The sequence below is a fragment of the Carassius gibelio genome, chromosome A19, assembly GCF_023724105.1.
Source record: "Carassius gibelio isolate Cgi1373 ecotype wild population from Czech Republic chromosome A19, carGib1.2-hapl.c, whole genome shotgun sequence".
Classification (NCBI taxonomy): Eukaryota; Metazoa; Chordata; class Actinopteri; order Cypriniformes; family Cyprinidae; genus Carassius; species Carassius gibelio.
Window position 1 is genome coordinate 3,976,510 of NC_068389.1, and position 17,562 is coordinate 3,994,071.

Below are 17,562 nucleotides of genomic sequence, written 5' to 3' on the forward strand. Positions count from 1 at the left end.
GAGCCTTGAGGAACCCCAGTAGCAAGGTGGTGTGACTTTGAAACATCCTTGCAAAGACACTTGAGGGAGCTGTGTTCAACCAGCTTTCTATGTTCCTTGTACAGAACAACCTTCTGGACAGCAACCAATCTGGCTTCAAAAGTGGCCACTCAACTGAGACTGCTCTGCTCTCGGTTACTGAAGCCCTGCGACTAGCAAGAGCAGCTTCAAAATCCTCGGTACTCATCTTACTGGACCTGTCTGCTGCTTTTGACACTGTTAATCACCAGATTCTCCTGTCCACCCTCAGAAAGATGGGGATCTCTGGAACTGCTCTCCTGTGGGTTAAGTCCTACCTCTCTGACAGATCCTTCAGTGTGTCTTGGAGGGGAGATGTTTCTAAGTCACACCACCTTGCTACTGGGGTTCCTCAAGGCTCAGTACTTGGACTAGGGCTGCAACTAACGATTATTTTGATAATCGATTAATCTGTCGATTATTTTTACGATTAATCGATTAATCGGTTTATGTACTTATATTTTAGTTTTTTCCATTTTTTCCCCGAGTAAATTATTAATAAAGGGTCTTTATCATTCAGCAGCATAGATTTTTAAGAGATTTTAACCATTTTGCATTGTCATATCCTCATCAAAAATATACCTGGAGTTGTTTTATTATGTTAGTAATCCTTTGTCGAACTCTTCTGCAATCAAAACACTGACCCATACTCTAGCAAAATTCACAAGGAGATTTAAAATATTGTTTTCACCATGGCAGTCCTTAGAGCTCCTAAAGTAGTTTAACATCCCAAACAAAGCTTAAGGAATCTTTGAGAACATATTTTCAAGAAGTATAAGGATAAAACAGAACAAAATTGCAGTGCATTGTATTTTATTATTTACTGGAAAAAGCTTTATAGCTTATGCTGTGAAATTGTAAACAATCCTTCGAAAAAAAAGTGCCAATGGCATGAAACCTGAATGGAACTCACAATTTAAAGTAAAATCCATCAGAAGGTTGTCCAGAAAAAAAAAATTGGGACACACACAAAAAATCTGCTGTGTGAAAAAGAGCAGTGAATACTTAGAAAAGAAGTGCATTTTAAATATACTCAAACATTTACCTCTCTCATTCAGTCATAATTAGGCTGCAAGTCTGAATTATGAACTGGTAAACGACAAACTGATCACATAACATGTTTTAAAGCTTTAAATGTTAACTGTTAAAAAGCAATGTTATCAGCTTTTACAACTAATCATTTGCAAACAACCTTGTACTGGAGAATCTGCACAAATAAAATTCTTAGGGGCCGTTCACATATCGCACCTAAAAACGCGTGGAAAACGCTAGTCGCGCCGCTTTCTCCTTCTTTCCAAAGCGCTCGGGCAGAAGCGCCCCTTAGGCTTCTGCCTTTGCTAAGCAACCATGACGTGCCCTCTCCATGAAGACCCGGAAATTTCAGCAAAGGATAAATGGATGCGGTGTGGACGCGCCTGGAAAAACGGGCGCATCGCACCGCGTGCGTGTCGCGACCGCGTCGCTTCCATTATGAGAGTGCATACTGCGCGCCTACATTGGAAATAACGAACTTGAGCTCGCAAAAGACACGATATGTGAACGGCCCCTTAAACAGTTCAGTAGTGCAGAGTTTACAGGTTACTCTTCATTTTGAAGGCTCAAAGTAAAGTACTCCCACTTCCCGCTGAATGCTGCAGAGACGCTGTTCGGGAAGCACGTGACATAAAACGAGGCCAGCTATTGGCTATTCGCTACTTCACCTGCTGTACTGGCTGAGTAAAACCTCCGGTGGCTCATTACTGCCACACTTTGGTCACCGCAGATTTGAAATATGCACGAAATGAGCCGCTTATGGCAAATAAAATTTATTTAGCGACGAATCGATTACTAAATTAGTTGACAACTATTTTAATAATCGATTTTAATCGATTAAATCGATTCGTTGTTTCAGCTCTAACTTGGACCACTTCTCTTCTCCATCTACATGACATCTTTAGGATCTGTCATTCAGAAGCATGGCTTTTCTTATCACTGCTACGCTGATGACACCCAACTCTACTTCTCATTCCAGCCAGATGACCCGACGGTAGCTGCTCGCATTTCAGCCTGTCTGAGTGACATTTCTAGCTGGATGAATGATCATCACCTTCAGCTTAACCTTACAAAGACAGAACTCCTGGTGATTCCAGCAAACCCATTGCTTCATCACAACTTCTCTATACAGCTGGGTTCATCAACCATTACTCCTTCGAGGACAGCCAGAAACCTAGGAGTTGTGATGGATCATCAGTTAAGCTTCACAGACCACATTGCTACAATGACCCGGTCCTGCAGGTTTGCCTTATACAACATTAGGAAGATTAGACCCTTCCTGTCAGAGCAAGCCACCCAACTTCTTGTTCAAGCTCTTGTTCTCTCCAGACTGGACTATTGTAATGCTCTCCTGGCTCTTCCTGCATGTACTGTCAAGCCTCTGCAAATTATCCAGAATGCAGCAGCGAGGGTTGTCTTCAATGAGCCAAAAAAAGCTCATGTTACTCCTCTCCTCATCAGGTTACACTGGCTACCAGTAGCCGCTCGCATCAAATTCAAGGTACTGATGCTTGCCTACAAGACAACCACTGGCACTGCACCAACATACCTAAACTCACTGGTTAAATCTTATGTGCCCTCCAGAAGTTTGTGCTCTGAAAGTGAACGACACCTTGTGGTGCCATCCCAAAGAAATTCAAAATCAATCTCACAGACCTTTTTCTGGACTGTGCCCAGCTGATGGAATGACATCTAAAGACTCATATTTTTCGCCTGTACTTAACCAACTAACACCAGCACTTTTCCCTTTCTTGTCTTTTCATTAATAAAAAAAAAAATACCTGGCTATGCGTTCTATACTAGACTGACTGAGACTTGTCATGGCACTTGTATACTGTTGTTGTTCTCTTGTTGACCTGACTGCTTCTATTGTTCTCATTTGTAAGTCGCTTTGGATAAAAGCGTCTGCTAAATGATTAAATGTAAATGTAAATGTAAAAGACATTTCAGGCTTTCTGTAGATATATTTCTCACGTATGTGAGACACCCCAATTTTCACCCCAAATTTCATTATCAGGAAAAAAAAAATTCCCTCTCATCCATGTGCATTAATAATTTTCTCACAAACACTTGAATATGAATAATAATTCACATTTTGCATATGCATTACAAAGTAAATATATTTTTTACATGCAATTATCCAAAATAAAACCAAACAAGATTTGTAATGAAAATAAAACATGTAGACAAATAAGAATAAATGCTGCACGTGCATTCAGCATCATGAGCGCTAAGCAAATCTTGCACTGATATTTTAAGGAATATTATACAGGTCTGCATTGAAATGCGGCTGCAATTTATTTTTTTATTTATTTTATTTTTACTTTACTTAAATTAAATGAAAGCAAGTAAAGAAGAATCCATTTAAAACTACTGAAGCTGCAATTAATGTGCATTTTGTTGATTATAATGTGAGAACTTGAGTTTAAACGTGAAGACGTTTTATTAATCAGTCCATTCTTTAGGGTTTCAAGGATTTAGCTAAATTGTGCATGTTTAATTTATGTGTTTCTTGTTTTAATTAGGCCTGAATAACAGGAGCGAAATTATACAGTGTCTCACGTTTTACTAAAATAAAGAAAATTATTTATAAAACATGCAAGACTAGCTCACTATAGGCTACCACTTCTAATTCTCAGATGCAAAGTAAACCACAATTTTTAAAAATAATTTAACACATAATTAATATTATATAAGTAATATGGCACACTATTTAAATGTGTAAAATCTAAAATATGGTGTAGAGAAAATATAAGCAGCACTGGCTCATAGGCTTGACATTTATCCTGCTTGAATTCGTTCTAAGAAATGCTCATATCTTTAAGTACTAAACTTTCATCTGTGAATATTAAATATTTTAACTAGCCTACAGTGTTTTTGGGAACACTTTATAATAACTGCACACTATTAATCATTAATTAAGCATTAGTAAACAGATAATTCATAATTCATAAAGCATTAATAGACAGTAATAATCAGTTTATAAATACAGAAATAAATGCTTTATTCTTGATTTAAAAGCATATCTATAATGTGTAATTTCATACTTTATTCATGATCAATTTATCATTTCTCAATGAAGTATAGCATTATTTACAAACCAGTTATTTAGGAGTTGCCAGTGATTCATAAGATCACAAGAAATGTAAATTCAGGTAGTTATAAAGCATTTAGTAGTGGTCAGTTAACTATTTATGTGAGCTCATCTAAAGTGAGGACTAGTTATGCCTTGTAAAGCATTTATAAAGGATATTTAAAGGCTCAGTTATCTTCTAAACAAAAAACGGAAATGAACACAACACAGTGATACAGAACATAGAAATATTAACAGCCTTTAAATCTCATTTGTAAAAGCTTTATAAGGCATAAATAGTCTTCACTTCAGATGAGCTCACAAAAATAGTTAACTAACAACTACATGAATTATGCCTGAATTACAGTAGAAATACATGTTAATAAACCATTTATTAACACTAGAACTATAACTATATGTCTGAATAAAAAGATGTATGAATGCACATTTAAATAGTTTATTAATCATTTACTTACAATTTCTAAGTGATCTTATGAACCACTGACAACTCCTTAATAACTGGTGTGTAAATAATGCTATACTTAATTTAGAAATGATAAATTGATCATTAATAAAGTATGAAAAAACAATTATTAAATACATTATAGATATGCTTTTAAATCAGGTATAAAGCATTTATATCTGTATTTATAAACTGCTTATAAATGTCTATTAATGCTTTATAAATGATGAATTAACTGTTTCCTAATGCTTAACTAATGATTAATAGCATGCAGTTATTATAAAGTGTTACCGTGTTTTTCTTTTATTTTCCCCAACTGCAGTCAAATGTAATACATTGGTGAGGCAAAACTGAAGTCTATTTGTGAAAATGTGCTTTGGTGAGCTATTTGAAAACTTGTGGTTAAAGCACCACTCAGCGGTCAAAAGCTGCAAATGCACTTTGTAGACGCGGAACAACCATTTTGGATGGCCACCTACTGTATTAGTTGTTTATTACTGCTTCACACTTCTGTCCAGTTGGTGGTGGTAAATGCACCAGAAGTTGGTTTGCCATCCACCAAATGGTATTAGAAGGAGAATAAGAAGAGAGTAAGTAATAGCAAGCTGCAGTAGCCAGCATTGCTCACTTGCTGCTGAACACATTGTTCTGTGTCCTGGTTGGGAAATGTGCCATTTCATTTTGTTTTTTCAAAGTGTACATTGCTGATGTTTTTTTTTTGCAGAGATGTTACATGTATGTATGTATGGCCTATGTTTGAATTGATGCTAAGAGTTTAATGCCTTGTATTTGTATGCATTTAGGAGGACTCTTTATTGGCGAGGTCACCACATTATGGTCCAGTTTTAATATGGATTTAAAGTTATTTGTGACGTGAGACCATAGTCTGGACTTTTTTTTATTGTTCCTGTTTAGGTGTCTGGTGTTTGAGGGCTGTACCTTGTTTTCATTACAAAAGCTTGGATTATTAATTTGCTATCAGTCTTTTTCAGCTATGGACAGTGTTTGGATACTGATGTACAACTTTAACATGACGTAATCCTACAATCTCACATTTATTTTTTGTACTTTTGTGTATTTGCATTTTTAGCTATATGTAGCTGCATTCACATTAATTAAAAGTTTTCTTTTTTTGTATTTAATAAATCCATTGATTTGAAATCCCTTTGACTACTGTACAATGTTGAGAATATAGATATTACTTATGGTGTGCCTGCATCCATTTCAGAGGTGTATAACTTTTATCCCAAAGACTTAAGTTATAGTATCTGAAAAGTATTTAAAGTGAAACAGATATATTATTGTAGATCGGGGTGCCCAACCCTGTTCCTGGAGATCTACCTTCCTGCAGAATTCAGCTCCAACCCTGATTAAACCACAACTGAACCAATTGATTAGGACCACCCCCAAGTATAGGTCTCTGCAGGAAAGTATGGGAGTAACCAGATCAGGGTGTTTTTAGACCATAGCCCCTTTCACACTGCACGTCGGACCCGCAATATTCCCGTAACATTGCCTGGTCGCCTTCTGTGTGAAAGCAACCACGTCCCGGAATTGATTACCGAATCGAACCCGGGTCGGGGACATAGTAACATTGCGGTAATCGATCCGGAACGAGCGCTGTGTGAACAAAAGCCAGATCTAATTCCGTATCGAAGTGATGACGCGCATTATCACGCGACTCTTTTACCGGCTGTTTTGAAGGAAGATCAACATTCGCGACGAAAACATATGTGCAAACTGTAATGAAGCAGAGATCAGTTAGTTCCTCACTTTCCGCGCTGACGCAGAGATCGTTTGCTTGCTTCAGTTAAAGTATAACGTGCCAAGCGTTGTCGACTCGTACATTACACGTCACGCGCTGATGTCACGTGTCGTTACGGGATCTTCAAGGGTTGTGTGTGAAAGCACGCACATATACCGGGTCATCACTGGCAGTGTGAAAGTGCCAAATCTAGCGACCAGGGAACAATTACAGGAACACTTTACCCCTGTATTTGCCGGAATGGCAGTGTGAAAGGGGCTCATGATACCTGATTGGCTGATGTCATAGTGACGTTAGGTTTAGGGGTGGGGTTAGATAAGGGGGATCATTTTGATTGCATGATTTTGAAACACCCAGCAGTTTGAAAGAACCCAAAAGTCATAAACACCCACTTTTGGTCTGCAGAGACGTAAGTCTCGATGCTAACTCCCACTACTTCCCTGCAGATACCTATATCTGAAGGAGGGCTTGATAATTAAAGACAGGTGTGTTTGATCAGGGTTGGAACTGAACTCTGTAAGAAGGTAGATCTCCAGGACCAGGATTAGGCACCCTTGTTATAGATTAAGAGGGCTTTTTACACTAGGCTCGGTTCCTGCAGTCCGAGCCCGAGCATGATTGTTCCAGAACACAACGCGACTGAGCACAGTTGTAATTTTTTTTTTATTTGGTGCTATTATGCACAGCATCATAATTAATTTTAATTAATTTAATATGGACTTTTAGGAGTGTGTGGAATCAACCTCGGCTCTCGTGTGTTGAGGAAACAATGATATCGACAGTGTTACGCATGCGCAGGATACTTTACTTCCTGAACAAGTGCGCACCTGAGTCCGTGTTGCTTTCACATTCACACGAATTGCACCACAATTCGGAAGCAACCGAACTCAGAGCACCTTCTCCAGGTAATCTTGGATTCGGTACCCCAGTGTGTACTGGGGTCCGTTGACAGCATTCACATTAGCCATTTTTCATGCCCTAAGTGGGGCCGTAAAGGGCCAGGCTTGTTTGAATGGATAGTATGAATTAACATATATGAATTAACATATAGCATTTTGCTAGCGTGAGTAAGCATGGATTAAGGTGGTTAGCTTTTGACATTGCTAGCATGATTACCATGAATCCACCTGTTGCTAGCATGATTTAGCAAATCATTAACACGTTGCTAGCTTGTTTTTGACATTGCTAGCATGATTACTATGAATGAGCATGTTGTTAGCATAATTTAACATGCTCCAAGCATGTTTTAAAATGTTTCTAGAATTAATTGGTATGATGCTAGCATGTTTTAACATGTTTTAAATTAGAAAGTTAACAATAAAAATTATTTTTATATTATTAATTAATAAAGATGAAAAAAATACTGTAAGAAATGTATTGCTCATTGTTTAAGTCAGTCAAAAAAGTAACTACTGTTAACTAATGGAACCTCAATGTAAAATGTTACCACATTTAGTTCTGACAAAAAGTAACAAAAAATAAATAAAACCATAGTATAAAATCTGTAATTCTGACAATCTTGCTATTGAGTCCTGCATAATGTAACATTTTTGTTTCTGATGGTGAAGTGAACAACAGTAAATTAATAGAAGTTCCTCCAAAATACCTCGAGACTCTCCGTCATCCCAAAATAGCTCTCCTGATGCAGTATTGTTGTCATCGAGAGCGATGATCAGTCTCATGGGATGTCGTCGACTGAGGGGATACAAACGTACCTACGTAAGTCGGGATTCTTGTTTGTGGCCACTTTTAAGCATTAAAGATGATATGTTTTTTAGGGGAAATCTACAGGCATCTCTTCTTTTTTTGGAGTTTCCCATCATTACCTGTATGTAGTGGTGACATCTGGCGTTTGCGCGGGCAGAATGGCTCCGCCTCTCAGGTGTAAACCAAGTTTATCAGCAGGCAGGTTCAAGTTAACTTTTTCTTTGCGATCGGTAATCCGTTCCTCCTGTAAATCAAACCAAAAATTGCATTGTCATACACAATGAAGAAAAGAAAAGATGAAAAGATTTAAACAACATACATATTCTGACATGTACTATATGCATTAAAATATATAAAGCATAAGTGAGCATACTAAAATTAGTTGTATTTTAAATTATTTTAAAAGTCTTGCTGTCACATGGGTAAAACCTAGGATAGATAGTTTAAAAATGTGAAATTACAAGTAATAACTATTTGGGGTAAAAGTAATTTTTCTTTTTATATGTCATAAATAGATTGTTGAAAATAGGCATGAAAAGATTGCTATACTGAATGACATTTTAGTGGGTGTCTTCTGCATATCAGGGTAAAAATGTCAAACAATTTATTTAAACAGGACACATTCTAATGTTTTGAGAAAAAAACAACAACAACAACCAAGAACAATTTAAAGCTGTATTACACTAATTGTTTTAATGCTTGAAAAAACTTTTTCGTCTTTGACCCTTATATATGGGTCAGTGACATGACATTATTGACTTTTCTTTTTTGTTGTGTCCATTTGTTTTCATTAAATGAAAAAGGGTTAAAATTTAAAAGTAAATGTAAAAAGTACATTACTTGCATTCATTCTCTTTTTTGAAGACCGAGTCTAAAATAGCTGTTTTTAATTAATTTTGAGAGAATATTTGGGGGATGATTGAAAAAATTTCAATGTGGTGTAACCATAAAAACTTCACACCAAATCAATCAATCAATCACCTTTATTTATATAGTGCTTTAAACAAAATACATTGCGTCAAAGACAAACAACATATCTTGTTTTAAAAAGACAAAATTCTCAATAAAAAAACTAAAACTAAATATTATAGGTAAATTATATTATTTAGGTTTTTTTATATGGTTAATCATCATCATAAGCCAGGGAAATATGACTAAATTGGCTCCTAACAAAAAGGCTTGTATTATAAGTTGCCATTTACACCATTTGACATTTTATTTTTAAATCAAATTTGACAGGCATCATCATAGACACCTATGTAAGCACATGAGAATTTGAGAGTTTATTGATTTAGAGAAAATAAGTGTCATGTCATTCACCCATATTGCTGTCAAACATCCAAAATAAAAGTTTTTGTTCACATAATGTGTGTGTACTGTGTGTATTTATTATGTATCTATATATTCTTCTATATATTTAATATGCTGTTAATTAAAAATAAATATACAGTATTTATAACATAAATTACATGAATATTAATATATACATGCAAATACCTGTAAATATTTCAAAATATATACTATATGTGTGTGCTTTTATATATACATAATAAATATAGACAGTACACACACATTTGCTATATAAACAAATACTTTTATCTTGGATGTGATTAATCGTGATGCACACATAACATTCTGCCATTATTACCTGTGGCTTGAGAGGATGGTCTTACCTTCTCAAAGTCATACCAGATGGCATCTGGAATGTAGGCCTCCACATATTCAACACCCTGAAACAAACAAACTGGAAAATTTGCTAAACATAATGATAAACATTATTTTGATAGTTTGGTAATTAAGATTATTCATTAAAATAACAGGTAGACCATCATGGGTCATGGGTGGTCATTTTTCAGAAAGATAAGGTCCTCCTGTCATGGCTTTTCAGGAGTCAGAAAGAGAGAATATTTGAGAGATATAGGAGAGTAAGAAGCCGACATAAAGAGAATCAGCAAATTCTAAGGGGATTATGTTTCTTGGTCCCCATAAGGAAATGAGCTTATGAATCATAAAAATGTATCTTTGTAAAAAACATAAAATGCAGAGTTTTCTGTGAAGGGTTGTTTAAGTTGTAGGGGGATAGAACATACGGTTCGTACAATGTAAACAACATATGTGCCCATGAAAACAGAGAAACCCAACAAGTGTGTGTGTGTGCTCACTCACAGGATCCAACACAGGTGTGATGAGAAGATGTGCTCCCCATAAGAACTGGTTGTGCACTCCCCAGGTTTCACTGTCGGAATAGAACCTGCAGAACGGGACAATATTCTTATAAAGCAGGTGAGGCTGAAACTGTTACACTGCTGTTTGGAAATATTCACACTCACTCGTGCATCATGGGACGCAATACAGTCTCTCCACTGACATGGGCCTTGTAGAAAAGAGTGTAGAGGTATGGCAAGAGGGTGTATCGGATGTTCAGGTAATGCTTGGAGGTTTTCACCAAGAGAGAGTCAGCACCATATGATGCAGGATCCTGGTCCTGTTAGAAAGCCACAGAAGAAATACTGATAATATGTTCACCATAGAGGAGACAGTGATGGAATGATTGCTCTCTGACTAAAAGGTCAATTCGTACTCATCTAATTTAATCAATATCATAATTTTCCATTCATCTTCAATTGCCTTCTCAAACTTCTCACTGTGGAGGTCTCATTGCTCCTCTAACGCCAATCTCACAATAATGATTTGAGAAATAAACCTCCTACAAACAGCATTCAAAAAGAGAGGACACATTTGTGACACACTGCACTTCGTGACTGGATGGTTATGGGTGATTAAAGTCACCTTAAAATAATATAAATGTAAAATTCTTATTTTTTTTTATGGAAGACTGTAGTGTTTATTATAAATCATTTATCTGTGCATTTCATTATTTTATTCAAAATTAATTTGCCCTAGTAATCTTTAATCAAAAACGTTAACCTCCCCTCTAAATGGCTCATCTTCTCTTCCGGTCACAGGCTCAGGTGCAAGGGTGGAGCTAGTGACGTGACGTGAGGGTAAATGCTGATGCAATACACTGACCAGTGCTGACGCAAGCATGGGGAGCACACTACCCTTAAAAATGTTAAGGATATTAGGATATCACCACAATTTTACTCTTAGAACATGACTTAAGATGGAGGATGCAATCAGTCATTCAGTTAGTCTCTCTCACTCGCACGCTGTTGCGTATGTTTTGTATCATTGATTGTACTTGTCATCATCTTCCTCAATAAATAATAACATTTCTTCATGCTAGGGTGTCACCGGTGGATCCAGTGGAGAGACATCCTCCCACAACTAACTGCAAAATGGCATTCAGATCTGCCTTCATTTTGTTAGCAACAGCCCAACTTCCAATGATTCAATCAATTCCTAAAGGACGAAATCAAGTCCCACCCTTCATTTCAGATGTCATTTCACTCAGATAGACATCACAGTAGAGAAAAAAAGACAATGACTACTTCCGATTCATGCTGACTCAAGCACAGACCTTGAACCCTTGCGCGTTGTGGTTACGGCTGAAGGGGTAGAACGCGCCGACTTGCATCCAACGTCTGCAAAGCTCCTCTGGCGAGTCGTCGAAGAACCCACAGATGTCTGCGCCAATCTGCAGAAAAACATCATGAGATTCAGATTCTCTCCAGAGGAGGAAAAAAAAATACTCTTTATTATTTCAAATGATTCACCAAAATCTACACAATTAGATAAAGATCAAATGGGGATTCAAGACTTTTATATATGGAAAAGACACCAGTAATCTGGCAAATGTTGACAAATGACAATCAAATTAGATCAAAATTGTGCAAATAAAAACATCAAATATGAAGTCAGACGAAACTGTCTGATTTTACATTTCATAAGCAATTCATATATTTTTTTACAAGGTGGCTTATTTATTTTATACATAGGCCTCAATATGAAACAAAGATGAATCAGTAATTTCCTTTAAATTTAAAGGTGATCTGTATAGTTTTGTCAGTCAGTGGTGGAAGTCTGATGTTAGTTTGAGAGCATGCATATAATGAGTGAAAACAAACATGCTTCCAAAGTGAAAGGAACATGCTTTTGAGTGCAAACTGAGTACATGTACAGTAAAGGAACATACTTTCCAGAATGCCAAAAAATGTTTTTAATTGATTTAATGAAGTATTCTTATTTGTTGAGATCGTGAACTGGTGGGTTTGTGTTAAATGTGAGACAAATCATCACAATTAAAAGAACCAAAGACTTGTGCATTGAATTTACTTAATACAGGACTTTCACAATTTGAGTTGAATTACTGAAATAAATTAACTTTTCTATGTCATTCTAATTTATTGAGATGCACCTGTATGTATAACACTCATAGAAAGTTGCTAACAAGGCATCTACCTATACATATCTATGCTTTTTAAGGTTAACATATGTGGTCTTATGGCCTGGTCAAATCATTTAATGTTTGTGTGCAGAGGATTACAAGGCAGTTGAAACTGTCATTATGTCTGACAGCTAAGTCCATTGAGTCCAAATGTCCACTAAATTTCCCATTGGAACTCGAACATAACCAAAGTCTTTATCTAAATGCCTCTCAGTGGCTGGTGCCTACCATCCATTACCCATGTTGCAAAATATATTTTATTTGGAGTCAAACCACTTACGTAAGGGACTCCAAAGAGGTTAAACTCCAACATGCCAGGTATCGCCCACTTAATATCATTCCAGTTGGCCGCATTGTCACCCAACCAGTGCCCAGCATACTTGCCCACCCCGGGGAAGGATGAACGGGTAAAAACCATGGAACGGTTGGTCTTAAACACTTCTCTCGATGCCCTGGAAGCAGAAACATAATATTAGAGCAATGGGTAACTCTGGCACCACAATAAAATGACATCCAGGAGGGTGCTGGAAAGACACGTGGGTTGCCTAAATAAGCATAGTGTAGCTGATTGAGACAAGGGTGTTGGGGAACAAATGATATTGCTATCCACTTGTAAATAAAACATTGTTGTAATGTCAATTTGTGTGAATCATTCTGACAAGACTCAAAAGCAGCATCATTCAATCACAAAAGAGATCATTTGCATTCAAAGTGTGGAAAAACTGACACGTACTTCTCAGTGGCCAGGGCCATCGAGTACCCATAGAGACTGTGGACATCATAGTGGTTTCCCCATTTGTGTTTAGCATCCATACATAAGGTCTTACTGTACATCAGATTATCAAGGAGACCTATAGAGTCAAATGGAAATTAAAAGGATGGATGGTTATGCATCTGCTATGAATAAATCCAGCTATTGATTTATTTCAAACTCACGTGGAATGAATGGAGGATAGTTGAGTTTGTTCTCAGCGCAGCCTTTGCTGCTTCCCTGTACAAAATTGGCCACCTCATTCATGTCCTTAAGGGGAAAAAAGTTTTGAATCTTTTGTGGTGTATATTGTACTCTAGAAGATATGTTTATTAAGCTAATCAATATTGATGCAGTGACATATGTAGTATTGATTTGGAAGATCAGTTAAAAATGATTAGGCTCATCTCTGCGGGTCACTCACAATCCAGATAGCATCATGTTTGACTTCTTTGTGGAAACGTGAAATTTCATCAACCCACCAATCAACACAAGCCTGGTTAGTGTAGTCTGGAAACACGGTTTCCCCTGGCCAGACCTGTGACATGTGAGAGTTATGATAAACAATATGTATTTTGTTCCTATGATTTTCTGTGGCCACATCAGTGCAAAAAAATACAAAATAAATTACTAAGATCAACATCATGGAAATCATTGAAGTTCAGTTATTGTTATGAAGAAGAACCACCAGTTCTCAATCCCAAACCCTACTGACAGTCAGGAGTGTCTTTGGAGGATCTTACCTCTCCTATCAGAGGTGTGTTCCCGTCTGGTTCAGTGACCCAAACATTAGCTGCATGTCCCCGGTCAAATGCTTCATAAGGTCCATTTAGCCTTTTACCTGTGGACACAGCAGGATCCTACCAGGAAGAAAATGTTTTGAGGTGGTCAAGGGGGTGAAATGTAGGACTTTAAACTTCGAAACCCGTAAAACTGTGCACTTCAGCATGAAAATCAAAGGCTCACCAATATGACAATGTATTTCTGCCCTTTCTCATGCATGTAGTCAGCAAACTGAGGCAACTCCTTAAATTTCTCCATATCATAGGTGAAGATCTTTTTTTCCTCCATGTAGTCGATATCAGTGTACTGGACATCCTGAAACACAAAACAATTATGGTTCAGCTGAAAGTCAATCCTTTTCTCATTAATATCATGTTTCACTTCAACGTTTATTATGGAAGTTGCACCCTTAAACATGCTAATCTAGACATTCTGATTCAAACCACCCACTGCAAGCGGGACTCGAACCTGGGCCCATCTGCATGGACTGCATCAACAAGGAGGCTAAAGAACTCAGTATCCAGCATCAATCGCTAGAGTGGCTCTTGAACACTGAGGTTAAAAGCACACAGCTCGTAGCGGCCTACATTCGTTACACTAGCAGCATGCTAATTCATGCTAGCAATATGCTAACAACATATTAAATCATGCTAGCAAAGTGAAAACATACTAACAGCATGCCAATTAATGCTAAATCATGTTAGCAATGTGCAGAATTATTATAGCAACATGCTATTTAATGTGAACAATAAAGCATTTTATCATCATGTTTATGCTGCATTCAAGCCACCACATAATTTCCATAATATCGAGATGACAACATGTGAAGTTATATTAAGAACCATTCATGTCCTTGGACTGGGAATTATGTGTTTCTATTGCACTGCTATCAGTGCCTAAATTAATCTGTAGTGGTCAGGTGGTATAAGGACCACATGGATTCAAAAAACAGCCAGTTTACAAGCTTTAATCTACTAGGATGTAAATACTTTTTTACGTGCTAGAATCTCACGGTTACAGTAATTACAACAAAATACTTCTTAAATCTATCCATGCTATCATTATCATTATATTATTCATGCTACCAATATGTTAAATCATGCTATTGGCATGCTAATCTATGTGAACAATGTATTAAATCATGTTAACAATATGTTTAAACATGCTAGCAACATGTTAATTCATGTTGCAATATGGTAAAACAATCAATCCTGTCAACAGTGCTAAATCATTTTAACATTGTGCTAAAACATGTAAGCAATGTGATAAAAATTATACCAAGGTGCTAAAACATGCAAGCAATATGCTTATTAAGCTGGCAAAGTGTTAAATCATGCTAGAAATATGATAAAACATGTTATCAAAATGCATGCACTGGTATCAGAAAATGTTGCACTGTCAAACGCTAGTAGTGTTAAAAAAACATGCAAGGAATAGGTTAAAACATGCTAATTCATGCTAGCAATGTTTATTTATGTATTTATTTTTTAAGTTAAAGCTTATTAAACTTATTAAACTTTCAAACCTTCATACGGGTTTCTACAAACTTTTATACCTAGTTTTCAGGTTGTTTATGTTTCTCTCTACCTGCGTTATTACTCTGAAATCAGATCCGTCAGCCTCTTTTGCATCCGTTCTTATTCTGATTCTAATATTGCTTAACTGGTCTGCTTAGTTTTATCTGAATGCTTGACTTCCAACAGCCATTAGCAAATGGTGAGATTCTCCAACCAGTAGCCAATTTTTTTTATTCTAATCAGGTGATGCAAAATCCTGACATGCAAATGCCCTCTTCGTTAAAGAAAAATAGAGCCCCACCATAAGGTGTTAAACGCTTCTAAATGCATGCATAGGTGAAGTGTGGAGTTATTTTTTATGAATCGGTAAACTTTGCTCCAGGCTCTTGATCGTGGATTTGAATTGCTGGGTGAAATCAAAAGATTGTAGGACCAAGCAAGGACCATCCTTCTGATTCTGGCACTTACATATGGAATGCCGATCTGTCGGTTCCTTTCCACGACTTTCTTCACCTCGTCCAGGCTGCCGTAGTCCCAGCGAGACAGCTGGAAACCCAGAGACCAGTATGGAGGAATGAAAGGCCTGCCAATCAGCTGGAGAGATATAAAGCAACAGTAAACTCATTTAACATCATGTATATATATTTAGGGTGTGATTTGCCGGGGGGATTCCCCTCTATGGTTTATGCATCCTTGCCTCTGCTAAATTAACAAACATCCTGCAATCTCACTCTGAGGTCCCATCCTAACTCAAATGATTCATGACATTTAATTTCCTTGCTTGAATAACCATAGAAATTAAATCATTACAAATAATCTTTTTAATAGATTGTGAGCACAGTTGTAACAATTTTTTTCTGATATAAGTTTAATAGAAAATAAATATATAATACATATGTAAATATATGACAAAATATAAATTAAATTTGTACCAATACATAAATAATTTGTAAAATCAAAGATTATAGAAGCAATATGTATTGGTCAAAGACAAAAAACTTTAAAACATAAAATCATAAATGTAATGCTGCTTTAAATTGTTGTTGTAGCCCCACCTTTAATGTGCTTCCTATGGACATAAAATCACTTTTGTACATTTCTTCTGATGCAGTCATCTTAACATCTTTGACCCACTGGACACTACCAGTGAAAAGTTTTTAAAAGGGGTTTCTTCGCTCATCAATGCTGCATTTATTGGATCAAAAATAAAAAAATTTGGTAACACTTTATTTCGATAGTCACTTCAGATATTCTACTAGTAACTTTTCAACTTTTTGCAGTTAATAGAGTATTAGTAGACTGTCTGGTTAATATCTTCTAACACTTTCTTTGTAAACTTTTTCAACCAATCCTAAACCCACCTAACAGTCTACTCTGTAGTTGTAAATGATGAGATTTAGTTGATATGTAACTTCCTTTAAGGGGAAGTCGTGGCCTAATGGTTAGAGGGTTGGACTCCCAATCGAAGGGTTGTGGGTTCTAGTCTCGGGCCGGACGGAATTGTGGGTGGGGGGAGTGCATGTACAGTTCTCTCTCCACCTTCAATACCACGACTTAGGTGCCCTTGAGCAAGGCATCGAACCCCAACTGCTCCCTGGGCGCCGCAGCATAAATGATGAACACTGCTCCGGGTGTGTGTGTGTGTGTGTGTGTGTGTGTGTGTTCACTGCTCTGTGTGTGTGCATTTTGGATGGGTTAAATGCAGAGCACAAATTCTGAGTATGGGTCACCATACTTGGCTGAATGTCACTTCTCTTTCACTTTCAAGTAGACTATCAAAATAAAGTTGAAACAAAAAATGTATAGTGTGAAATATTATTATGGTGTAAAAAATATATATATTTTTTCTATTTTAATATACATACATATAATACATTAAAATCTAATTGGGGATATTCGAATATTAGAATGATTTTAAGCGACCACAGAGAGTCAGGACCTCGGATTAACGTCTCATCCAAAAGGCTGCAATTAATTTATTTTGAATAAATGCTATTATTTATAACTTTTTATTAATTAAAGAATCCTGGAAAAAAGTATAACAGTATAATATGATATGATTAATA

The 17,562-nt window shown here is 36.6% G+C and overlaps 1 protein-coding gene across 2 annotated transcripts in view; it reads right to left on the reverse strand.

Annotated features, from left to right (window-relative positions):
• LOC127935784 (sucrase-isomaltase, intestinal) overlaps positions 1 to 17,562 on the reverse strand; it is a 54,524-nt gene that overhangs the window by 22,346 nt on the left and 14,616 nt on the right. For both annotated transcript variants that reach the window (XM_052533956.1, XM_052533955.1), the window contains exons 10-22: positions 15,965 to 16,090; positions 14,163 to 14,294; positions 13,940 to 14,056; positions 13,621 to 13,734; positions 13,382 to 13,466; positions 13,179 to 13,296; positions 12,726 to 12,897; positions 11,579 to 11,695; positions 10,428 to 10,582; positions 10,264 to 10,348; positions 9,771 to 9,827; positions 8,217 to 8,341; positions 7,997 to 8,085 (exon numbers count right to left, since the gene is read on the reverse strand). In XM_052533956.1, coding sequence (XP_052389916.1) covers positions 7,997 to 8,085; positions 8,217 to 8,341; positions 9,771 to 9,827; positions 10,264 to 10,348; positions 10,428 to 10,582; positions 11,579 to 11,695; positions 12,726 to 12,897; positions 13,179 to 13,296; positions 13,382 to 13,466; positions 13,621 to 13,734; positions 13,940 to 14,056; positions 14,163 to 14,294; positions 15,965 to 16,090 — 1,492 coding nt within the window. The remainder of the gene's footprint in view (positions 1 to 7,996; positions 8,086 to 8,216; positions 8,342 to 9,770; positions 9,828 to 10,263; positions 10,349 to 10,427; positions 10,583 to 11,578; positions 11,696 to 12,725; positions 12,898 to 13,178; positions 13,297 to 13,381; positions 13,467 to 13,620; positions 13,735 to 13,939; positions 14,057 to 14,162; positions 14,295 to 15,964; positions 16,091 to 17,562) is intronic.